Source organism: Chenopodium quinoa, unplaced genomic scaffold (assembly GCF_001683475.1).
Source record: "Chenopodium quinoa cultivar QQ74 unplaced genomic scaffold, ASM168347v1, whole genome shotgun sequence".
NCBI lineage: Eukaryota > Viridiplantae > Streptophyta > Magnoliopsida > Caryophyllales > Amaranthaceae > Chenopodium > Chenopodium quinoa.
Genome location: NW_018744311.1, coordinates 943,496 through 969,188, shown reverse-complemented (window position 1 = coordinate 969,188; position 25,693 = coordinate 943,496). Strand labels below are relative to the sequence as shown.

The 25,693-nt window shown below is 36.6% G+C and overlaps 2 protein-coding genes across 5 annotated transcripts; both read right to left on the bottom strand.

Moving 5' to 3' along the window:
- Positions 1 to 2,450: 2,450 nt before the first annotated feature.
- LOC110695979 (uncharacterized protein YMR315W-like) lies at positions 2,451 to 9,043 on the bottom strand. 2 transcript variants are annotated; one of them, XM_021873233.1, is made up of 13 exons: positions 8,922 to 9,043; positions 7,814 to 7,950; positions 7,552 to 7,692; positions 6,865 to 6,913; positions 6,537 to 6,554; positions 6,091 to 6,206; positions 5,888 to 6,001; positions 4,366 to 4,416; positions 4,110 to 4,198; positions 3,934 to 3,994; positions 3,773 to 3,850; positions 3,578 to 3,676; positions 2,451 to 2,877 (listed from the first exon to the last, which is right to left on the bottom strand). In XM_021873233.1, the coding sequence occupies exons 2-13, from the start codon at positions 7,934 to 7,936 to the stop codon at positions 2,749 to 2,751; spliced, it is 1,068 nt and encodes a 355-aa protein (XP_021728925.1). In that variant the 5' UTR covers positions 7,937 to 7,950; positions 8,922 to 9,043; the 3' UTR covers positions 2,451 to 2,748. The 2 variants fall into 2 exon arrangements, with proteins under 2 accessions (XP_021728925.1, XP_021728924.1); XM_021873232.1 differs by lacking the exon at positions 8,922 to 9,043 and adding an exon at positions 8,078 to 8,254.
- Positions 9,044 to 9,417: 374 nt separating this feature from the next.
- On the bottom strand, positions 9,418 to 17,255 carry LOC110695978 (DNA topoisomerase 6 subunit B-like). Of its 3 annotated transcripts, XM_021873228.1 has the most exons (19): positions 17,063 to 17,247; positions 16,914 to 16,966; positions 16,366 to 16,463; positions 16,122 to 16,227; positions 15,702 to 15,836; positions 15,524 to 15,575; positions 15,377 to 15,441; positions 15,085 to 15,191; positions 14,876 to 14,978; positions 14,665 to 14,750; positions 14,293 to 14,489; positions 13,250 to 13,365; positions 13,071 to 13,156; positions 11,628 to 11,700; positions 11,109 to 11,200; positions 10,874 to 11,012; positions 10,695 to 10,789; positions 10,433 to 10,607; positions 9,418 to 9,871 (listed from the first exon to the last, which is right to left on the bottom strand). In XM_021873228.1, the coding sequence occupies exons 1-19, from the start codon at positions 17,154 to 17,156 to the stop codon at positions 9,725 to 9,727; spliced, it is 2,019 nt and encodes a 672-aa protein (XP_021728920.1). In that variant the 5' UTR covers positions 17,157 to 17,247; the 3' UTR covers positions 9,418 to 9,724. The 3 variants fall into 3 exon arrangements, with proteins under 3 accessions (XP_021728920.1, XP_021728921.1, XP_021728923.1); XM_021873229.1 differs by lacking the exon at positions 9,418 to 9,871 and having other exon boundaries at positions 10,433 to 10,596; positions 17,063 to 17,255; XM_021873231.1 differs by lacking the exon at positions 9,418 to 9,871 and having other exon boundaries at positions 10,525 to 10,596; positions 10,679 to 10,789; positions 17,063 to 17,255.
- Positions 17,256 to 25,693: the final 8,438 nt, after the last annotated feature.

Below are 25,693 nucleotides of genomic sequence, written 5' to 3'. Positions count from 1 at the left end.
AATAGGAAAGATGTTATCGTTAATGAAACATTTTTAAATTCCATCGCAATCGACATCGTTTCTGATGAAAATGATGTTGAACCAAGAACTGTAGAAGAATGTCGACGTAGGAGTGATTGGCCAAAGTGGAAGGAGGCAATGCTGGCTGAGTTAAAGTCACTTGGAAAACGAGAAGTTTTTGGGAAAATAACCCTTACACCAGCAGGTGTAAAACCCGTTGGATACAAATGGGTATTTGTAAGAAAACGTAACGAGAAAAATGAAATAGTTAGATACAAGGCAAGACTTGTAGCCCAAGGATTTTCTCAAATTCCAGGGATTGATTATGAAGAAACATATTCTCCAGTGGTTGATGCAACTACATTAAATTTCTGGTAAGTTTGACAGTCACAAAAGGACTGCAAATGCGATTAATGGATGTAGTGACTGTGTATTTGTATGGGTCACTCGATACGGACATTTACATGAAAGTCCCCGAAGGACTAAAACTACCAGAAAACCACAAGCCTAGACAACTGCTTTCCATAAAACTAAAAAGGTCACTTTATGGATTGAAACAATCTGGAAGGATGTGGTACAACCGTCTGAGTGAATACCTTATGAGAGAAGGATTCAAAAACAACCAAGTTAGTCCCTGTGTTTTCATAAAGCGATCACAATCAGGATTCGCTATCATTGCAGTTTATGTTGATGATTTAAATATCATCGGAACCCCAAATGAACTCGAGAAAACTGCAAAATACTTGATGAAAGAATTTGAGATGAAAGACCTTGGGAAAACTAAATTTTGCCTTGGACTACAAATTGAGCACTTGAGTCATGGCATTTTTGTCCATCAATCAAACTATACAGAAAGAGTTTTGAAACGTTTCTTCATGGACAAAGCAACCCCAACCAACTTCCCAATGGTTGTTCGTTCTTTGAATATGAAAAATGATCCATTCAGACCCCGAGAAGAAAATGAAGAGATTCTGGGTCCAGAAGTACCATACTTAAGTGCAATTGGAGCCTTAATGTACTTAGCTAACAATACTAGACCCGACATAGCTTTCTCTGTGAATTTGTTAGCCAGGCACAGCAATGCACCAACATATAGGCATTGGAAGGGAGTTCGACACTTACTCCGGTACCTACGAGGGACACAAGACCTTGGTTTATATTACCAACCAAAACAAGATGCTGCTCTCATTGGGTATGCAGACGCTGGATACTTATCAGATCCTCAAAATGCCAAGTCACAAAATGGATATGTATTCACTTATGGCGGCACTGCAATATCATGGAAATCAACAAAGCAGACATTGACCGCGACATCATCAAATCATGCAGAGTTGATAGCCCTCTATGAAGCAGGACGGGAATGTGTGTGGCTGAGGTCGATGATCAGTAATATCCAAAAGGAGTGTGGAATGAACGCAATAACAGAAGACCCAACCATCATCTTTGAAGACAATACGGCATGTATCGCTCAAGTAACTGAAGGGTATATTAAGGGAGATAAAACGAAACATATTGCCCCAAAACTGTTCTTCACACATGATCTGCAAAAGGACGAGGAAATAAATATCCAGCAAATTCAGTCTTGTGAAAATCTTGCCGACCTTTTCACCAAATCACTTCCTTCGAAGAAATTTGAACAGTTAGTTCACAAAATCGGAATGCGACATCTTCGTGAACTATGCTGAGATCAGGGGGAGTATTATATGTACTGCACTCTTTTTCCCTTCGATCAGGTTTTTATCCCACCGGGTTTTTCCTGACAAGGTTTTTAACGAGGCAGTATACCAAAGCATATAATACTATATCGTTGTACTCTTTTTCCCTAGTTATGGTTTTTTATCCCAAAAGGGTTTTACCTAGCAAGGTTTTTAATAAGGCAACAAATATTTTTTTATGTACAAGTATGGGCATTCAAGGGGGAGTGTTAGAAGACAATGTGAATGCCAATCATTGATTTGATGTTGCAATGCACATATAAGTCCAACCCTTGTGAACTTATATGGCAATATATGAGCATGATTGAATTGTACTCTTAGTATAGAAGTATTAGCTATATATATAGGGTGTCATATGAGGCAATAATAATAACATACTACAATTTCACTGATCCTCTTTACTTCTTCTCCTTCACTTTCTCCTTTCACTGATTAAAGACTTTCTATCGATAAACATTTAACAAAATCGACTTATTTTTAAATCATATCGACTTGATTTACCAAAATAGCAACAGTGCAGATACAGTCCATACAGTTGAGAATGAATAAAAAAATTTCAAATTTACCACCAGAGGTAATAATTTTGATTCTGTTATAGGAGATTAAATCAAAGGCCAAGGCAGTTGGTGTTAGGTGTGGTTGGTTGAACACATATCTTATTCACATGCTCCAACACCATTTCTTTCAGTTTTCTTGAGGTTTTTCAGGTTCACTTGTCTGACTACAATCATACTCTTAGAAGTTAACCAAAACTAATTTCACTGGAAAATTAAATTCAATAGATTGATCCAAAAATATTTTTTGGAGTTTCGACCATTAAATCGATTTTATTTCTATCTCTAACAATTTCTTTCGTTCTAGGAGGTGCCGGTGTTGGTGATCAATTCGATCAATTGAGCATATAATTTTTACTTAAAATAATTTCAAATGACTAGAAACCACAGAAGCCTCCCATACTCCGTATAACTTAAGCACCTCAGTATATGTTTAGAGCAAGCACATTAGCATGCTACAGCAAGAATCTTTGATCTGGTCAAAATGTTTTGACAGGCACAACGGCTCCTTGCTTTGTTCCAGACTCGAGCATTGCCTCCAAAACAGCCACGTCTCGAGCACCTTCAACAAAAGATAGGCGAGGGTCTGGTTTGTGGTTGCTGGATGCCTGCAAACAAAGTTCAAACCAATGGAAAAAATATGTTAGCTCATCAGCAAGGTGGTTCCAGGCTTCTGTTACTTGGATAACGATAAGCTATGGTAAGAAGAGATGTTCAATTGTTCATGGGCAGGGCCACAGTTCCAGACGATAAAAGGGTGCTCAAGTCAGGCCTGAATCGAGCTAGGTCAGGCCATAGTTAGTCAGCTCTGAACTGGTATGCAGGCATGCAGTGATTGCATATAGTACAATCACCTTGTTTCAGCATGAAAAGCATGGCAACATCATCAAATTCTAAAGTATGTACCACCCAAGGCAGGTGTGAGGAATACCATGGAGAGGATGTGCAACAAATTCCAAGGATATTCTACTCTTCTCCCTTGGAAAAAAAAAAGAAAAAAAAAATCCCCAACTCATGAACAACTTGCAACTAGGAAGCTGCATGCCTGCATAGCCCGTATTCCTTTACTACGTCATTGCCTCATAAGCAAACAGAAGGTGTGCAGTAATTACATCGTTTGATACCCATTTTTCTCCCCCAGCTACCACTACAATATCTAATTCCCGAGTTTTAACTTCTAAAAAGTGGAGTCATGTTAACATCAACACTAAATTTTAAATATTGTGCTTCATGTTTGATAATATGTACGTGGCGCAAAAATAAATCATTCAATGCAACCAATTTTTAGAAACATAAATTTGGACTCACCTCTGATATATCGTGTAAGAATGTTTTAAGCTCTTCAGTTACTCCACTGAATGGGTGAAATGAGCTTGTGCATTTCCCATTGACATCAAATTTAGACACCTGAAATGGCAATGGAAGTATAAGCTAATCTGAAAATTCCTAGTAAGGTCATATTAATATTAGAAACAGAGTTTATGTATTTTAATTTAAGTATACCAAGTAACCATGACGCCCATCAACGTTGCCACGCTCAACTTGTACAGTTCCATTTACGCCAACTACTCGCCAGCATATCTGCAGTGAAATATCAGTCCCTTAAGAATGGAGGAATAATGTGTTCAGAAATAACTTGAGCCTTATATTATATAACTACATGCCTTTGGTGATCTAGTAGATACTGCCATCACAAAAATGCCAGGGCAACCATTCTCCAGTTGACTGCATACGCAAATTATGAGAAAAAGGTTACATTAAGGCTTCCATAATATGCCAAAATAAAGAAAAAAAAGAAGAAAAAAGAGAGAGAAAGTAATAGCATGGTCTTGCAACATACTATGAACTAGAAATATTATCTGGTGGGGGTAGAGTAGTATCAACATGAGCAGTCAAAGCCGAAACTGACTTCATCTCACAGCCAACAAGCTGCTCAGACAAAGAAAAAACATATAGTCAAAAAATGGATACAGGAAGAGATACTTCAATGTTTATGTCTTGACATTTTAAAGGCAAAGTGTCAAGAAAGCAATGTAGATCAAAAGTACTTGGTACAATAACGAAGAAGTACAAGAGTCAACACAGTAGAAACTTACCATCCTTAGTCCTGCAATCATATGAACTCCCATATCCAGAATAAAACCTCCCTGCAACAACAAAACATCATACTCTATAACGTGCGACATATATTGGTATTCAGTCAATGCTTATGCGGTTTAAATTTAGAAATTTGACATAAAATTAGGCAGTTTAAGTTCGTTAGGTTACTAAACTTGCTGGAATTCTGGAAACAAAATTGTTCTCTGGAGAGTTTATAGGCATAATAGGACCATTTTCGGAGATTTTGGGACTCAATGTCATAAACTCAAGTGATAGAAGGGGAAGTTTCTCAGAGTCATAAAATGTTGTTCATATTAGATACGAACACTAGTTGATCACATAAAGGGTAATAGCCTTGAGTTAATGAATAAAGACATGTATGGAACCTACTAAAATGATAATTTAAAGGCAGAGTGGATAGTACCAAACACCCAAATGGTCTCCTAAGGTCTCGTGGAGTCCATAGAAAGCACCTCATCCTCTTTTCTTTTCAGGTTCGAAAAAGTTAAAAATTGTTCAAAATTGAAGTCTATAATCCATGCTTTTTGACCAGTTGAAGTGAATGTGGGGTGTGTCCACTGGGCTCAAAAATGTTGGTTTGGAACCATAATAGGCCTTTAGGACTCAATGTCATAAACTCAAGTTATAGTAGGGGAAGTTTCTCAGAGTCTACAATGTTGCTCGTATTAGATACGAACACTAGTTGATCACATAAAGGGTAATAGCCTTGAGTAAATGAAGGGAGAAGTGCATGTAACCTACTAAAATGATAATTTAAAGGCAAAGTGGATAGTTTCAACCACCCAAATGGTCTCCTAAGGTCTCGTAGAGTCCATAGAAAGCACCTCATCCTCTTTTCTTTTTGGGTCCGAAAAAGTCGAAAATTGTTAAAAATTGAAGTCTATAATTCATGCTTTTTGACCAATTGAAGTGAATGTGGGGTGTGTCCCCAGGGGTCATAAATGTTGATTTGGAACCATAATAGGCCTACCAATAGGTCTATAAAGTCCCGATAATAAGTTGAGGGTTCCATTATATGACTATTTTGGTACACAGGTTGTCCAGGAGTTACCCATTTTCCTTTTTGAATGATAGGAGCCATTGCATAGCCAAGCAATAAAGAAAAAAAAAGAGGCATGACTCACCAATCATCCATGAGAAACAAATACATAGTATGTGATTATAATATGATCCATAGAGGAAGAGTTGTTACAGTCGTATTGACGAATCTAAACAAGTTGAAGTGTTGAACCCTTCAAAACAAGAATACTATACATCTCTTTAACCGGGCCTCTAAGAAACAACTTTTGGGACTCTGACATCACATCAATTATAGTTATTCAAGTCATGCATTCATCAATGAATTGGTAAATCAAAGCTTGCTAAAGAGACATATATGCCTACAAATACAAGCCTTACAAGTAATTGCATAATTTCATTTAACCACCAAAGCTTCATTTGCAAGGAATTTACATACAATAATGTATATATAGTAGCCATGGAAATTGAAACACTTACAGTGAAGTTCCTCCTCCAAGAACTTGAAAAATATGGGTTAGAACTGTTCATTGATCCTTCCACAATAACTTGGACACTCATCATATTTCCTATTTCTTCGACTAGCTTCCTGCCCTGTTCATCCAAAAGGCATTTTAATTGAGGAGAAACTTCCAAAAAGGCAAACCTAGCACAGGCACAGGGCACAGCAGAATACCATGTACCTCGATGAAACCAGGTTCAAATCTGTAATTTTCTGCTACAGCCCAGATTGGTTTACTAGGAATTCCAGGAGATATAAGATTGTAGCTTGACAGTGCCATTTCTGCCTCCTCATTATCTGCACAAACAGATGTATTTGAAAAAATAAGTATAGCCCAAAATCTAACAGACATTTTATCCAAGAATGAATCTAATGGCAACATTATCAACCTCATGGATTCCAGGTTTATTATATAAATGTCAATAAAAGAGTAACTAACAAGATGTGCCCATCTTATAAGCCGTTAAAATTTTCACAGGATGTTATAAATTGCTGTTATCACTACAGTAATCTATGTACTTCGTACGCTTTAGCAACACATAATTATAAAGAATAATGCAGATTAAGATAATCGGTTAATGAGCAAAATGGATGTGATGAGTCACTGATGAAAAGAATTTCACTCACTTGCAGCAGCTGGCTTTTCTGTTGTCCCAAGGAATCATCCAACACCCAAGATTTTGACATGAAAATAACACAAAACATATCACCCATTAGAAATGATAAAACAGTTAAACAGCCAAAAGAAAATCAAGCAAACCAACTCTATGCTATAACAATAATGTGATTTTCCATCATAATAACAAAGTTCAGCAGCTATTTGAAAACATCATTTCTTTCTTTGGTAACCTCTAGATGATCTGGTCCATTTCTATTTTATCAAACTGAAACCTTCTTTATCACCGAAAATTCCAATTACAAGCACTGATGGCCATTGTTGGAGCGGGGGGAATACCTTGGATCACATGCTTCCCTGCCTTGAGCAGTCTCAGCGCCATATCTACCTAAGCAATGCCGGTCAACAAGCAAATAAGTTTATTAAGTCAATAGCCTCTTGAGAATTGGATTATGAAGCTCATATTATACTTTCAACTAATACGCCAGAAGTCGGGCAGGAAAACCAACCCACCAGCAGCAAAAGACCAATCAATGCCTTTCCTGAGTCCTTAGTCCTTACCCCCAAAGAATTCAAACAAATTCGGCGAAAAGTTATCACTTAAGTTATCACTTTCATAAGTTTGTATCTGTTACACTTCTTAGTCCTAAACAACCTCTTTTTCTTTCTCCAAACTTCCAAAGAATCAAATTTGTCCTCACACAAGAAAATACATATAAGCTATGAAGTTGATTTATACATTACATAATGCAATGAAAGTTAGAAAACCAGCAATTTGTCACATTCATATTGTTTAATCCATTTATATCATTGCTTAAACATAACCAGAATACACAAAGCTTAATTCTTCTTAACATAAAATTTATGACTAAACTTAGATAGTAATTAGTAAATGATCTACTTTACTTTCATACATTACTGAATTAATTATCATCCAAGGCAAGATAACAACATAAAATAAGAATTCACCAAAAAAACAAAAACAAAAAAAAAAAAAAAAAAAAAAAGGAGAGAGAGAAATAAGACCTGAATTTGGCCAGCAAGAACAACAGCAACTCCAACAACTGAGGAATCCTTGATAATATCATCAAGACCATCATCACCCCACTTACATTCTACTTCTGGAAAATTCTTACTAGCTATTTCCACTGCAGATCTAGCTGATTCCTATACACATTACCAATTTTATTTTTAATAAAAACCCACAAAATTAAAAATCTTTTATAACTGTAAATTAGAGAGAATTAAGTGTTTATCAATGATTTATAAGTAAAAGAGTAATGATTACCTGAGAACGACTCCAAATGTATTTGACAGAAACTAGATTAGAAATTTCAGATAATCTGGGGATGTATTGATTCTTCACAAATGTTCCTGCTCCAATTATGGCGATCTGGGTTTGTTTTGCCATTGATTTTGAATGTTCTGAGATCAAAACAATACCCCATTCGTTATATAAAAGATTAAATTTTTATTGGGAAAAACAGTGAAATAAATCTTGATTTTTTTTGGATTTTTATCTGGGTTTTGAAGTGGGAAGTTAAAAACTCACCTGAACAGTGAGCACTCCAATGCTATCACGAAATCACGAGGCTCCCGACAAGTTCAAATACTGTAGTAAAATCTTTTCTTTAAATTTTTTTTTTTAATTGAATTTTCACGAAATTAATTGTTTGTACATAAAACAGTTTATTTTTCTGGTTAATCTTTATCTTTATCAACGTATAATTTTTAGGTAAGAAATTTAGAAATCCCATGATTGTGCTCCTAAAATAATTTATACGGAGTCGTGGTAACAAAATTAACACAGCAAAAGTAACAAGACTACAAAATTAACTGGCTCGTTAAATGATTAGTACTTGCGTAAAGTTACTTAAGTGAGTAGTTGAGTGAGCTGATATTTGTTGGACTAATTAACAAGGTTAATTAAAGTTTAAATTTTCATAGAGTTATTATTGGTATTTTAAAGAAATTCTGATTACTAATGATGCAAGTCTGGTCGGTTTTTTTTCCTTCTCTTTTTCAAAATGAACTCTTAAGTCCACTCTCAAAGATTCGGCAACGAACTTGAAACTTGTCTTTCTATGCTTTCAACTGATAAAATTTATTACTCTGCACTAAAATTTTCGAATAGATATTCTTTAAAAATAAAAAAAAAATTAAAAAAAAAGTAGAAACTAAAATACTTGTATAAACTTTATAGATTCACTTGTAACATGTATTTCTTGTCTTGTATCATAATTCTTTCATCACTCCAAACTTTGCAAGGGATTTGAGATTAGAAATTGTCACTTTATACAGTACTAGCGAAGAAGCCGAAAATACATATACAAAGTACTACGTTTGGAAAACTGTGACAAACTTGCATGCATAGAAATTTTTAATCCAAAACATACCTACTGTACAATTGAGGTGCAACTCCTGGAAGGGTCCTCTAAGGGAGGGTGATCAATTCTCCAAACACGAACTTTGTTATAGGAATGGGGTGACATGATTGAGCCATAAAACAAAGAACAAGTTGGTTGATGATGAATACATTTAAAGCAGCCTAGAAGGTTGAGACAAAGGTAAAAAGACGAACCCCAGCTAAGGTTGAAGGCACAGCACTGCAGCAGTATCACACTACAGATAATGGAGGAACACAATGCATGTCCACCAAATGCATCTATACCACTGCTTGTTTCCTAACATCTCCTGTGCGTTTATTCAGCGTTGACAACAGCCCACAAGTGTGAAGCAAGCATTCTTTTTATGTGATGAACCAGTGTACCACAGAGGAATAGAATGATATCATAACAAATTAACAATCACTCTTCAGTACCAGGGGAAAAGGTATTGAGACACCAACTCGCTTGATCGTCAAGTCCTTGAAGAAATTTATGCACAAAGAAAAACAATGAAATTGTTCTATCTATATCATTCTGTGTACTTTTACACCTAGCATTTGGTGTAACTTTTACATCCAGTCTCAAAGCTTCCATTACATATTGGAAGGTGAAAAAATAACAAAACGCCTATACAATCTTAGAGACTATAAAAGAATACAGTTAGTTCGGGAGTAACCACTTTCACTCAACTCAAATTTTTATTAGCATATTTTCAACCGAAAATTACAAATAAATAAAGAAAAAAAAAATTACAACTCCCTAAATGTGAATATATTTTATAACAGAAATACAGTATGAGCTTATACCTGATCCTACTGGAAAAGTCTGAAAACAAAAACAGGACTATGCAGGTCAATGAAGTTGTTTTCTGATTCTAGTGACTGTACATGAAAAGCTTCTCTAGGTTCATCGCTAACTCCAGCCTGTGTAGCGTATTCAAGAGCCATTTCATAATCGACCTGCAAGAACATCATTTACAAGAAAAGTTGCATTAAATCGAAAAGCGAAGGTTGACAGAAAAATGATAACATGACAGCTGCTGTTCCTAGAGCAAGATATACTCACTTCATCTGTAATTAATAGTCACATATAGCACTATTAAGTGTCATTTTACCTTACATCCTTAAAAATTAGAATTCCAACATACTACTACTTGGATTAGGTGGGAAAGAGGAAAGAAACAACTATTCTAAAGGATCTCTCGGTAAAATCATGATGTATCATGAAGGATTCAGCCAGTGTGAACTTATTACAGGTGGAGGGAGTATGTTTCAATTGTTGGATGTGTACAAGAATATGTTCAGTGCTTAAAGATAAAGGTAAGATGAGAATATGAGATGCAAAGATGGCAGAGCATCACATGAACTAATGACTCAACAACACAGATATTGGTACCAAGACTCAAGAATATACCATATCTGATGTACATTCAGAAATATGGCTATGAAATCAAAGAAGATCCTGGAAAAAAGCAGTTATAGACTTATAGTTTGCCACAGTAAAGGCCCTGCTGATCTTACCTGCTCAACATGTCTAGCGAGTTTCTCTTTAAGTGTCTCTGTTGTTAAAGCACGAGTTGACACCTTTCTCAGTATTTCTGCATCCTCGCCTTCATATTTTCTCTTTTTTGATGCATGCAATTGTGCCGCCTCTTTAAGCACATCATAGATGGCATTTGCAGCATCTGGAATGTATCTAACATTAGCAAGAACCAGAAAGGGTGAGCATAAACAAACAAATAAATAAAATACTCAAGGAAAGAGAACCAGGGCTTATATTAACTTGCTCATATTTCTCTTTCTTTCCTGCTGCTCCCTGGCCTGAATTCTCTTCACTATCTTGGACTTCAACTGGATACAACATTGCTGAATAGCATACTGTAAAGATAATATAGGATGAGAACCAGTGTTTGACCAAAACCAAACTTCACGAGTAAAATTTAAAACTGAGAAAAGACTCACCTTGACCGCCGAAGCTATCTCACTTATGTCATCACCAATGTATTCCTTACCAGTCCCTTTAAATGGGATTTTTGTGCTAACAATGCTGACAAAAACTCCGATCTTGTCCTGATTCTGGTTAATTTTGTAACTGCCCCAACTGACAAATAAGCTCCCAATGAGATGTCTTCATCAATATAATTTAAGGCACCACCTCAGAAAAGCAAGGACAAGAGAATAAATGAAAAGCATTTACTTGATCCTCTTTATAGCCGTCCTTGTAACAACATCAGCACCTTGCTCGAAGAGAAGTGGAATTCTGTTGGCAAACCGGAAGATGTTTAAACCCTATAGTAAAGCAGAAATTAGACATATAGCCTTATAAAGGACTGTAGGTGAAAAGGAACCATCATTCACGCATTGAGAACTTTGAATATCCTCAAACAAGTGCCAAGCAACATGACAGCTCTAAATTATACTTCTTATGCAATTGCATATATAGCATCAAGTGACTGATGCTACAAGGCCTAGGATTTTTTTAGAACAAGCCCATGCTGAGTAGTTATAATAACCAAAAAAAATTATGACAACAAAACGCATCATTCTCCACCTTGTAAATCTATTAGAAGAAAAACAACCTCAAAGCAATGCCTTCCACTAAATTCCTGCCTTTTCTGTCCTCGAGGAACAAAAATCCTAACTTTACATACCTCAAATACTGGCATCACTATTCTACCTCAATGGCTAAATTAACAAAGCGGATGCAACTGCTTACTTGTTTAACATCTTTGCCACCAACACTGACTCCAGCTTCCACAAGAAAAGGGTGGCCTTCAAATACTTGAGCACTGCATAGAAATACAGCATTAATAAATTGGAAAAATGGAAAAGAAAAATCCAACTTTTGCACTTTTTCCTCCTAAAAATCCAACCTTTATTTTATTCCTCAAAAATCCAACCTTTATACCCCATCTTCTCCAACAGATCCATTACCTATTGATGACCGGTTTTTATAAGTTATGTGCCACGTGTCAGCCATTAATTGGTCAATTAATTTTTTTAATTATTAAAAAAACAAAAACAAAAACAAAAAAAAAAATCAGAAAACCCAGCCCCACCCTCCTTCACTGACCACCGTATCCCCACCACCCAATGGCCATCAAACCCAGCAACCCCTTCCCCACCGCCCACCAGAAAATCAGCAACCCCATTCCCCACCGCCCATCGGCCACCGAAACCAAGCAACCCCATTCCCATCACCGCCCATAATCACAACCCACAACACCCGCACAACCCACACCAGCAAATAACCACCATCACCACTTCGCCACCCACAATCACCACACAACCACCATCAGCACCACACCTAGCCTCTTCCAAACTCAAATTCCGACAACCACAGCACTACACCACAAAATTATAAATCCCACAAAAATCACTACCAAATTGAGCACTAATCATAAATCCCACAAAACCCCACAAAAATCACTACCAAATTTTTTGGGGCAAAAATCGTGGGTTTTTTTTGGGTGGATTCTTGTCAGAAGAACAAAGGTGGCTTCGTTTCAAAATGGCGAGGTAAAGTTTTTGGGTGTTGATTCTCGCACCAAGAGAACAGAAATCATGGTGGGAGTGGGGGCTGCAGTCAGAGGAAGTGGTTGGAGGTGATTTTGGGTTGGTTTGGTGGTTTCAGCTTGGGGTAAAGGTGAGGTGATGGTGGTTTGGTTTTATTTGGTAGGGTGTCAATTGAGGTGGTGACGGTTGGGAGGTGGCTAGGTGGGGAGGCGAGCAGGGGCTGCTAAGGTGGGTCGTTGTGTAGTGGCGGAATTGGTGGCGCCGGCGTAGCTGCTATGGTGTTTCCATATTTGAGGAGAGATGAGAGAGAAAGAGGAAGAGTGGAAGGGAAAGTGAAAGAATTTTTAAAAAAAAAAAAAAAATTTAACCTATTTAACAGGTTAAAGGTCAAATGGATCTGTTGGAGAAAGTAGGGTATAAAGGTTGGATTTTTGAGGAATAAAATAAAGGTTGGATTTTTAAGAGGAAAAAGTGCAAAGGTTGGATTTCTAGTTTCCATTTTTCCTAATAAATTTCACAGCAAAAATTGATTTGAATATTGTAGCAATATAGTAACTGAGAATAGTTTGTCCATATATACAGTATTTCAGCATAATGTCAAGAAAAGAGAAAAATTAAATAGATCTCAAAAGTAGATATACACCTGCCAGAGTAAGTAGCAACCATGTCGGGATGCAACTCTTTTATTATTCCTAAACGAAGATTGTACTCTCCTGCAGGGCTGAGGCACTGCAAAAAGTTCACAAGCCATTAATATACTGTAAGACGAGGCAAAAATCTCAAAGCAAATTCACTAATGATTATAAGCAGCAAGTGGCTTACATCTCCACTAGGATCACCAAATTTAGCCTGACGAAACAATTGATGTATGCGAACGAGCTGCTGCGAGGTAAGTGATTTTACAGCCATTTTAGGGCTAAATTCTGGGCCCATTTCACCTGAAAGTTGACAAGGCATCATCATTAAAGATCCATCAGAGTGTCTTTAACTAAAAACTTGTATTAGCTAGCATATATTTGAAACAAAGATATTATCAATTTCTAAGCAATTGAACAGATGTAGTACATAAGGAAATTTAGTATGTTAGTTGTTGTCAGATGTAGTGCATAAGGGAAATTATGCAAGGAATCAAGAGATGCCACATGGCACAAAAGAAGACAAACCATCTAGAATCATCTTTAAAATTGTAAATAAATAGAGAGAGGGAGAGGAGAAAGGAGAAGGTAGGCAGAAATTTGGGAGTGAATCCTTGAGAGAGTTGCGACCTCAAGTCACCAATTGGCGAGTTGTGACCTCAAATCACTAATGTGAGATTTGTAGGCTAAACCTACTTGTGAGATTGATAGCCTAAAGCAAATCAAACCTTGTAATCAGTTTTTCATCATCAATCAATCAAGCTTTCCACTTACAATGTTGCTTACTTTACTGTTATTATAATCCGTCGAAGCTAGTCTATAACAGAAAGTTAAATATAAGTTACCGCAAGAAATAATTTCCCATTGCAACCAAAACAAGATTAACCAATTTCCTTGGAACTACACAAGGAAAGTTAAATCCCTTGAAATTTCAAATTACCAAGAGAAATTATTTCCCATAGCAACCAAATAAGCACTATGTTTCGGTAAGTCAGACAGAAGTAAGCCTCCGTGACAGCTGTTCTGCCCTGTGCTAGAAATAGATAGGAAGTAAATAATGACAGGATTTTCATAGGCCAACCCGTTATAAGAGAATCACAAGTGCAACACAACCTCAAAATTCACTTTGGGGCATCTAAAAACTAATTTTTTAAAAAGTTATTTTCTTTTTTACTTGTTACCAGGTGTAGTTAGTACATCATAGTGTGTGTTTCAGAAATAATTTCTTACCAATCAGACGCTGAGCATGAGGTTTTCCTATATTCACGAAATCATGTTGAAGAAACTGTAGCAAATTCTGCTTTGAAGTTTCACCAATAAGCCGCTTAATGAGTAACAGATCGACAGCAGATGGATGATACTTAGTTTCCATGGGTACAGGAGGCATTACATCAGTTCTTCGTGCAAATCCTATGGTCACATTTTTACTGCATAAATAAAATAGATAAATAATTAGCCAATACCTAGAAAGCAACAACATACTCAATGAGAGTTGAATCAGGTCAACTCTGGGGAAAAGTATAAGTTTTGTTGTTGAATAAAGACAGCCAAAATGCGGCAAGTGAAAGATGCAGAAAACAAAGACAATAGGGAACAACATACTCAGGTGTTTCTGAGATATATTTGAAGACAAATTGAGCATAAGGGGTGATGACAGCCATCTGACGCATATAATGCAATATCTTAGACTGCATGAGCAACACGTCACCAATAATTAGAAAAGATACTAAGTTTCAAGTTATAGTAATTTAAGAATAAGCTGACAAGGCAAAGCAACTGTCCTAAATAAAAACCAAATGACACTAATAAATACCCGGTAGGTAGTCCAATTTCCCTCAATGACAACTTGAATTTCAGCTCCGTGCCAGCGGTCCTTATTTTCACGTTTTTCATGTAAATGAATGTGTGGAATATTCCTAGAAGCAAACCATTAGCATACTGGTACCATTATGTAAAGTATAAACCAATATAGCATTGGAGATAGAAACATAAACCCCAGAAATTCAGCAATTTATAACATACCGATGAATGTCAATATCCAGCCTGCAGAATGATACATAATTATGGCCTTTCATTGCAGATGATATTTCTATAGGTAGTCCAGTGCTCATCTTGGACCAAATCAAAGCCTACATAAGTTTGACATGAGTTACATAAGCCTGATAAGTGATAATACTCAATCTATAGCATAAAAAATCACACATCTTGGAATGTAAGCTTGACGTCAAAGAAAAAGCACAAATGCTGCTATCTAGTGCAACAAAAATCATACAACCAAAAGAGCTGCCTAATTTCAGCGGAAGACAATACTTACCATCTTAGCCCCTAATCCGAATTTCCCACGTGTTTGTTTCAGTCCATATTTCGTTCCAGATAAAACTGCATAAAAGGGAAAAATAAAATCAACAACAAAGAAACAGCAGGGAGATAAGTTAACTCCCAAGCATATTAATAATCACACCTCTCCCAAACATATTAGGTATGTCATCATGCGACATTCCTTTTCCATTGTCCTGCATTAGGTAGAAAACACTATATCAACATAGAAGCGGAGGAGAATTTTAAAAAAATAGCAGAAAATCAGCAAGTGCTTTTAGTAAAATAAGACCAAAAAGACAAAAGGTTGAGATATAAAGCACCTTACATATCACCCTGAAAAAAGAGGCTTCACCACGGCCTTTGCTAGCTTTTGCAGCAGTCTCTTTAACTTTCTTCCCCAAAGCTGCATTTTTTGCATGGATTTCCAGATCACGGGCTTCCTTTGCCAGCCGTTTCTATGTGAGTAACAAATACTAAGAGGTCAGATCAAAAATAAATATCCTGATCCACATATTCCTCATTCAAAACCTAGCTAAACATGTGATATCAGTCACTAACCATAATGCGCTACTGGCATAGAGACCTACAATTTGTAAAATAAAAATTCAAGAATAATAACCACATGACCAAAGCCATTTGTAAATTTAAAACTCAAGAATAAACCATGACCAAAACCACTACAGGGATAACCATGCTAGGATAACTAATTGCATTTGATGGAACACTAGAAACTCACGTACCTCACGAGCTTTAGCTGTCTCGTAATCATCATATAATTCCTGATCAACTCGCTCCCGGTCAATGAGACCAATCATAGAATTAAACTTACTCTTCCCTATCTCTTCTCTTCAATAACAAAAAACAGTAAAAACACAAAATTAGATGCTGAATAAAAACCAGATGATCAAATATCAAACTTGTCAACATTATTAGAAGATACTATCCATACAATCTTGTCATAGTTCATTAGTTAAAATCACTTACATTGTAACTTCCACAACAGGAAGCTCTGATATAGACTCTGAAGAATCAAGAGCATTTTCAACCAACTCTCTCACAGTAGTATAAAGGGACTTCCCAGGCTGCAACAGACAAAATTATCACATACATTATTTTCTATTACAAGTTCATAACCTTCCATAATTCCATTCATATATCATTCCAGTAATACCATAAACATTCACTCGGGACTCAGCACTCGCTATCAGTTAGAGATCACAACAAAAGCACGGTGGAGCAAAGGTGTAACTTCAACACCATCCGAGCGATACCGGACCAATAAGAATACTCTAACAAGTGGCCCTTAGAAACAATCAGTGTTATCCTTAATTCACAATAGCACTATTAGCTATCTATTATAACAAGCTCCTATGTACAGTAACCCAAGTGATAAAAATCATCAGGTTAATTATAAAACCATCAAGTTCAAGCAAGATCATAATCAAATCTAAAAAGGGTCTTAGGTCGAAAAATTCTTTAAAAATCACAAAAATTGGGGATAAAATGCTTAAAAAATTGAGCTAGGAACTTACATTGTCAAATCCTGCAATATTTTTGTTCTCCGCAAAAAATTCTGCTGGTGATTCTGCCAACCCACAATTACATAATCAAAAATTCATCAATCAAAACCCTAATTTAATCCAAGTTTAATTAAAAAAAAAAATCAAACAATTGAACTTACTTTGCTTGAGAACGCTTTCTTTAGTTTTTCTGGGAGTCTTAGATTTCCCCTTTTTGGGCTCAATTGGGATATCACTATCATCTCCAGAATCCATCAAAGCTAATTCTCGCACTGATTCTTAGGAATTGAATCTGCTAAAAAAAACTTCAAATTTGTCGGAAATTAGGGTTTTACAGAAAAAAGAGGGAAGAGAAAGAGATCTGATGTGAACAGGTGTACGTTAGAATGATGTACTTGGCCACATTCGGACGGTTAAGATTGGAGGTTATATATCGAACGGTTGGGAAGACAGATCAATGTTATGAATTTTTGCGCTTTTAAGCATGCGAAACTTATTCTCTTTATTTATCCTTCAAATATCTCCCGCCAATACTAATTCTTTAAATGCATGTGAAAATTGTGTTTAACTGTTTATAATTGAATGAGTACGTTAAAAGAAAATTGTGTGTGTTTTTTTTGTAAATTACACTATAGTACTTATAATTTTCCCTAAATTTGTCGAATTACAAATGTGTTTGAAGTTATTTTAAAATGACTTTATAGGAGAAAATTTGTTCTATTGAATTAGATTTTTGCACGAGTTAACTTGGTTAATGGGCTAAGTTGTATACGTGTATCAGTTGTATGGAAGTGAGTGGAAAGGTAAGCAATCTTCACCCACCGAAGTGCCAATAATATCCCCATTTAAGGTTGAAATGTACCATAAGTTAAATTAAGTATCAGATCAAACTCAAAAATCTTGTTATGTCGAGTAATTTAATTAGCCTCCGTATTGGTTTTAGATTTTGGATTCAATCAAGTTCGATTCAAGGTAAAGTTTAGGTTGCATGCATCGAGTTAGGTTTGGGGTTGATTTATTGTTGGCAGTTCAGGTTTGATTTCATTTTGAGTTGGATAATTTTTAAGCATTCATGGTTTTGCGGTCAAGTTTAATTAGTCAAGTCAATATCCGTATGTTCAAGTAGAACCTATATTTACATATTGTCTAATTATAAGCCTCTCATAATTCGATCAAGGATTATGAATATGTATTTGAACTTATTTAGATACGAAAAAGAGAACATATGGTGAGAACAAAATGAATCAATAATACGTTATCAATGCCAAAATTAAAACCTTGAGTAATAAAATAATTCTACATGTGTACCATTGTAATCAAAGCTACATATATATATATATACCCCTAACAAAACATTAATCAAATAGCAATGTAAAAGAGGTGCACATCAGCACATATATGTTTTTTTTCTTAACATAACTAAGAAGATTACAATATTAAAAGATCAAAGGGGTACACATAAATGTTGGATCTCGTATTCAAATTTCAACTATCAATGTTTTTAATGATAGAATTATTTGATATAATTTAATATGCATTTGTTAGTTAAGACTTATATTTAAGACGTCGTATGACTAAAATTATTAAATTTCTACAAAAACATTATAACAACCTAAATATGGAATTATTATCACCGACATTGAGAGACTCTATTCCTTGTATATATGTAAGAACCCTTAAATATTAAACTCCCTAGGACATAAAGATTGAATAATGGAGTAACAAGAAAAAATTATTTTTCCCTTCAAACACTATTATCTATTAAAACTAACATTAAGGGTATGTTCTCTTACGTTGAAATTCAGTTCAGTTCAGTTCAATTCAATTCAGTTAAGTTCAGCTCAGCTCAACTCAGTTCAGTTCAGTTCAGTTCAATTCAATTCAGTTCAGCTCCTAATTTCCTTCTCTTATAAAATATTCATTTCAATTCAGTTCAGTCCAGTTCAGCTCAGTTCAGTCAATGAGAACAGACCCTAAGACACAAAAGACTATTGATGTGAAATCCTCAATTCAATTTACTAAAGATCCTTAAGTTTATTTTGTTTTAAGAAATAAAAATAAGTTATGATTTGGGTGTTTAACTAAATTTAAGTTATTGATAAGGGTTTATAGTCAAAACAAACTTAATTTAAAAGCTGTTGTCAATAACATAAGTTTCTCTTAATTTATTTTAATATATATAAATTAAAAATAAATAAGAAACAAAATTAAACGACAGCAAAGAAAGAAAAAACAAACTATTAAAACACAACCAAAATTAAAATAGAACTAAGTATGGTAGAGCCACTGCACGCCCCTAACATACTTATCTGAAATTTTGGAATAATCTAAAGGTACAAAGTTTAACAAAATGAAAATGTAAGATTTGTGGGGTTGTGCTCGCTTTGATGATAGGTATGTGAGTTTGGACTATTTACATCAAATTTGGTTTATTTGGAAATACTTCATATGCAATGATAATTACCCCCTCTTTAATTTCAGACTATCATTTCCATAAAAAAATATCTTTATTCATTTTAAGTTCATATTATTTTTGACCTTCTAAGTCCTAATCTATTTATTTGTTTTTAGTTAATTTTTTTCTATCCTTATCCTCTCATCTCCCCCATTCACCTCCATATTTCACATTTACATCTTCTCCATTCATTATATATGTTGATACAACATTCAATTGTCCTGGGTTACTTCATTAATGTTATAGGGGTTGTTCAATCACTGTTACAGAGGTTACCTCATATGTGTTATAGAGGTTACTCGGTCGGTGATTCAGTGTTATAGGAGTTGCTTTATTCTATTATAAGCGATTAATCTCATACAAAAAAATACTGCTCTAATTTTTATAACTTTTTATTTATATTAATATTTATATTTTTTAATAGGTATAATATGATTGTATACCATCACGTTGCCCTTTACTAATTTTATTTATTTATTTATTTATTTTAAAGTTGCCCTTTACTAATAATTGGTTGGAAATTAGTGAAACTATGGTCTTTTTTTTTTTTTTTTTTTCTCTCTCTCTCTATTTCTCTCTCAAGTTGCTACTTGCTATGAAAGTATCTTAGCAGGAGTTAATGAGGCCCATTAGTTAGCGACATTGGACAACTGGCCAACGTAATGGGCTATTTGTTGGTGTATAGATATGGTGGGCTCGGCTATTCATTGGTGTGCTAAAATTTAAAATAGGACATAATTGTTTTACACGTGGATAATTAGCCTACAAGAATACAAATAAAAAAAGGCTACACCCCCCCCCTTCCCTTTTTTCTTGAATAGTCCCATTCAATTTATTTAAACATACAATTTATTTACATTTTTTTCAAAATATAAGTAGGTTAGGGCTATATTTGAGAACACATGGCATACATTTTATATGAAAAAAAATTGAAAATTTAAGACACTGTAATGTCCATGATTGATAAAGAGCTGAAAAATTAAGATATCTAAAGTATCAACTATGAGACAATACTAACACAACTACATTGTTGGTAAAATAACCGTTGAAATCAATAACAAACAAAAGATTAGAACTTTCCTGAATTGAAGATCCCAAACTCATAGTCGCGCCGTAGAACAATAATCCACTGCCTTAGAAGCGAAATACGCCACCACCGGTACAAGTTTCCTAGTGACGCACGCCCCCCAAGTTTAACGCAACTATCTCCGTAATTCGTGCACCCGAACTCGAAGAGTGGAATTGCTCAAGAACTGTTCAGATCTCAAAAGGTAGATTTGTGTTTTCGGCTAGAAAGAGAATAAAAAATCATGAAAAAGATATGACTCGTATTTATATGAGTCCTGGAAATAGGAAACACGTAATCAAACCGACCTAGGAAAAAAGGCGGGCCCGATCAGGCGAATTGCCGCCCGATCGGGCGCGAGATCAGATTTTCCAGACGTAGCTTTGCGCCCGGTCGGGCGATCTGAAATCCCCATTCCGGGCGAGCCATCGGGCGAAGCCGCCCGATCGGGCTCGTCAAAACCTTGAGTCCGCCGCCCGGTCGGGCGAAGCCCGCCCGATCGGGCGCGAGAGATCTCGTAGAAAAACTCTTGTCCGTCGCCCGTCGGGCGAAGCCGCCCGATCGGGCGAAGCCGCCCGATCGGGCGCGAGAGTTCCCGTTTTTTTCTTGACCACCTTCGCCCGATCGGGCGAGAGCCGCCCGATCGGGCGCGAGTCATCCGATTGCATTACTATTTCCAACAATCCCCCACTAATGCGAGCGGATCTTCAACATGAAATCTGAACAGTAAATGAAAGTCTTAGTACTTAAATGCTAGTATCCAAAGGTTTGAACTAACACATTAGTGCACAAGGTTTTCAACATTTCCCTAGTGAGTATCCTAAGATTTGAACTCCTAGGAGCGAGGAAGGGACCTTGAATACACATATCTTGACTTTAGAGCTTAAGCAACTCCACCAATCTTGGCCAACACTTGGGCTCTCATGAGTACTTCAGGAAAACAATACTCCATTCTTCCCTTGAGAGAGGCCACCTCTCGTACTCACGTAGGTGTTCGTCCTATGTGTTATTCACACACGTTCCCAGCAAATTCAAAGGTCTTTCCCAGCAGGCTTAAACGTGTTTAAGCACCTTGCAAACCTAAGAAATCCATGCAGTGGAACTAGAACATTAAGAACATAAGTTCAACCCTTCAACTTTCGGTGTCATTATCTATCCTGTTTTAAGAGCCACTGGGACAAAGGTTTTAACTATGTAAGCACCTCCATCTATCCCTGCTCAGAAAACAACTAGACTAATGACATTAAGAGATAAACTCATCCTAACAGAATCAACTTACAACTCTTATAGAGTAATTGATTCAAACACATGATACACATATAACAAATCCACATGATTCATTTCAATGAAACAAAATAACCAAAACAGGTTCTTGAATTTATTATAACCAATGTATCATATCACATAGCTAGAATAGCTACCATTTCAAGTCATTACAACAAAGGTCCTAAACCCATACCAGTTGATGACTCCACCACTAGTCTACGACTCAAACCCTTAGTAAAAGGGTCTGCCAGGTTTTTCTCTGTTCGAACATAGTCCAACGAAATAACCCCATTCACAATAAACTGCCTCACAGACTCGTGTCTGACTCTTATGTGCCTTTTCTTGCCGTTGTAAACACTATTTTTAGCAACACATATAGCGGCTTGTGAATCACAATGCATAGAAACAGGTGGTGACGGCTTCCCCCACAGAGGAATATCAACAAGCAAATTTCTCAACCAATCTGCCTCTTGTGTGGCCAGATCCAATGCGATGAACTCAGCTTCCATAGTTGATCTAGCTATACACGTCTGCTTACCAGACTTCCATGAAACTGCACCCCCACTAAGGGTAAACACATAGCCACTTGTAGAGCTTGTTTCATCACTATCCGTTACCCAATTTGCATCACAATACCCTTCAAGAACCAAGGGATGACCAACAAAATTCAATCCCCAAGACATGGTTCCACATAGATATCTGAGTACACGCCTCAAAGCAACCTAATGTTGCTCACTAGGACAATGAGTATAGCGACTAAGTCTACTAACTGCAAAGGCAATATCAGGGCGAGTGCAATTCATTAAAAACATCAGACTACCAAGCACCTTAGCATATTCAGTTTGAGACACACCGTCCCCCATATTTTTCACCAAAGCTCCAGAAGGATCGAAAGGAGTTCTCAAAGGAGGCAAATCAAAACAATTAAAGTTCTTCAGAATTTTCTCCATATAATGAGACTGAGACAGAAAATATCCCTTCTTGGTTTTAGTAACCTTAACCCCAAGGATCACATCTACCTCTCCCAAATCCTTCAACTCGAACTTTGAATTTAAATATTTCTTAGTTTCATTTATGACACACATGTTTGTGCCAAACAGGAGCATGTCGTTAACATACAGGCATAATATCACACATTGCGCACCATACATCTTAGAGTACACACATGCATCACTACCATTGACAACAAAACCAAAACTAAGAATAGTTTTATGAAATTTTTCATACCATTGCTTCGGAGCTTGTTTCAAGCCATATAAGGATTTCTTTAGTCTGCACACCTTATTTTCCATCCCAGGAACTACAAAACCCGGAGGTTGCTCCATATAAATCTCCTCCTCCAAATCGCCATTCAGAAAAGCTGTCTTAATATCCATCTGATGCACAATCAAATTGTAAGATGAGGCTAAGGTAAACAAAACACGAATAGTGACAATTTTAGTCATCGGAGAATAAGTATAAAAATAATTAAGGCCAAATTTTTGAGTGAATCCTCTTATCACCAATCTAGCTTTGAACCTCTCCACAGTGCCGTCGGTTCTCATCTTTCTCTTGAAAATCCACTTGCACCCAATGGCTCTACTCCCTTTGGGCAGATCCACAAGCTCCCAGGTACCATTTGACATGATTGAGTCAAGCTCACTGTTTACAGCTTCCTTCCAGAAGGTTGCATCAACTGAACTCATAGCTTCTTAAAACGATTTCGGATCTTCATCCACAACTTGAAGACACAGCATGATCTCATCTAGATCATCTTCGAACTCACTCAGATTTCCGCACTCTGCTATAAAGGCTGTTAGGAAATCAGGTCCAAAGCTTGTCTCCACTCTTTGCCTTTTACTTCTCCTAGGTTGACTCTCACTTTCAACCCTAGGGGAAGCAACTTCTGGCCCTGCAGATGAAGGAACTGAAGAAACATCGTTAGTAACTAAATTTTTCTTCAAAGGAAATACCTGTTCGAAGAACTCTGCATCGCGAGATTCAGATATAGTGTGATCTTCCAGACTCATAAACCTGTATGCGACACTATTCTCAGCGTAGCCAATGAATACTGTATCATAGGTCCTAGAACCTATAGTTGAGCACTTGAACGATGGATAGCCCACCTTAGCTAGACACCCCCATACTTTCATGTGATTCAAGTTTGGAGCATAACCCTTCCATATTTCATATGGAGTCTTGTCTAACTTCTTGTGAGTTACTCTGTTCTGTACATAATTAGCTGATAGTACCGCTTCACCCCACAAATTATCTGGCAGCCCGGAACTTAGGAGCATTGCATTCATCATTTCCTTCAAGGTCCTATTTTTCCTCTCTGCCACACCATTTTGTTGCGGAGTATACAGGGCCGAAACTTCATGAATTATTCCCTCACTTTCACATAAGTCCTTGAGGAAATCGGAGCCATACTCTCCACCCCTGTCTGAGCGAACTTTTTTTATTTTCCGCTCCAACTGATTTTCTACCTCTGCCTTATATACCAGAAACTTGGACTCAGCTTCATCCTTCGTCCTCAGAAGATATACCCTGCTATATCTAGAGCAATCATCAACGAAGGTGATATAGTAGCGTTTCCCGCCTCTACTTTCCAAGTTCTTAAAGTCTGCTAAATCTGAATGAATTAGCTCGAGTGGTGTGGTCTCTCTCTTCGTGACAGATTTATAGGGTTTCTTCACGAATTTAGACTCCGCACACACTTCACACTTTTCAAATCCATCTATATTTGGGAGCAAATTTAAACTTTTCATTTGTTTCAATTTTGTTGCACCAACATGACCCAACCTACTATGCCATAATTCAAAGGACTCAACAATATAAGCAGAAGTAGAAATCTTATTCATTGAAGGAACAGTTACAATTTCAAGAACAAATAGGCCCCCACTAAGGTAACCCTTTTCAACATACTCCCCATTACGGGTTAACACAAGTTTATTAGCATCAAAAACTAACTGAACTCCTACTTTGTTCAACAAAGCACCAGAAATTAAATTTCTACGAAGAGAAGGAACATACAGCACATTGTGAAGAGCCAAGATCTTCCCTGAAGTCAGCTTCAGAACCACTTTGCCCTTTCCAAGTACCTCAGCGCTGCTTGAGTTTCCCATGTAGACTTGTTCTCCTTCCTTTGCATCTTCCATACTGACAAACAAGTCCTTGTTAGCACAGAAGTGTTTAGATGCACCAGTGTCCACAATCCATTCACTGTTGTTCTCAACCAGATTGACTTCAGAGACAATTGCAGCAATGACATCTTCATCCTCATTCTCAACCAGATGAGCATGATCCTTGTTTCCTCCACTCGACTTCAGATTTTTCTTCTTCTTGTTTTTGCACTGTGAAGAAAAGTGCCCCACTACACCACATGACCAACACTTGCTAGTGACTTTCTTCCCAATCTTGCCCTTAGCTTGGAGATTTCCCTTCTTCTCAGAGTTCCCCTTCTTGGCACGATTATCACTTGCTTTCTTGTCAGAGTCAGCACCAGATTCAACAAGGTTAGCCTTGATTGCTAACACATTTTTAGGCTTAGAGGAAACATCCTTAAGCCTATTGGCTTCCTCAATCTTCATGTGGCTCACAAGTTCTTCTAGGGTTAGATCCCTCTTTTTATGCTTGAGGTGATTTCTATAATCAGACCAGGAATCAGGCAATTTTTCAATCAAAACATTAGCCTGAAGGATTTCACACATCTTCATACCCTGAGCAAGAATTTCAGCAACATAATTTTCATACACATGGACTTGGTCCATGATAGGCTTAGTATCAACCAATTTAAAATTCAACCAATTTCCAGTCACATACTTCTTTTTCCCAGCATCATCGGCACCATATTTCTTCTCTAAGGACTCCCACATCTCCTTAGCAGATTTCATATTAACATACAAATCAAATATGTTGTTTTTCATGCTGTTCAAAAGATGACCTCTAACAAATTTATTATCACGATCAAATTTCTTGATTTCAGATTCATTAGCAACAACAGTAGTGGTCATCTGACTAGATCTA

Bases quoted from the DNA above. Each gene is read 5' to 3' on its own strand.
- LOC110695978 (XM_021873228.1), bottom strand. From the start codon at position 17,156: ATGGATTCTGGAGATGATAGTGATATCCCAATTGAGCCCAAAAAGGGG. The intron at 14,979-15,084 runs GTATGTTATAAA...GTTTGCTTCTAG, and splicing joins CTGGATATTGACATTCATCG to GAATATTCCACACATTCATT. The intron at 13,157-13,249 runs GTAAGCCACTTG...AACTTTTTGCAG, and splicing joins TTGGTGATCCTAGTGGAGAT to TGCCTCAGCCCTGCAGGAGA.
- LOC110695979 (XM_021873233.1), bottom strand. From the start codon at position 7,936: ATGGCAAAACAAACCCAGATCGCCATAATTGGAGCAGGAACATTTGTG. The intron at 6,914-7,551 runs GTCTTATTTCTC...GGCATTGCTTAG, and splicing joins TTCTTGCTGGCCAAATTCAG to GTAGATATGGCGCTGAGACT. The intron at 4,199-4,365 runs GTAAGTTTCTAC...TTGTCTGAGCAG, and splicing joins TGATTGCAGGACTAAGGATG to CTTGTTGGCTGTGAGATGAA.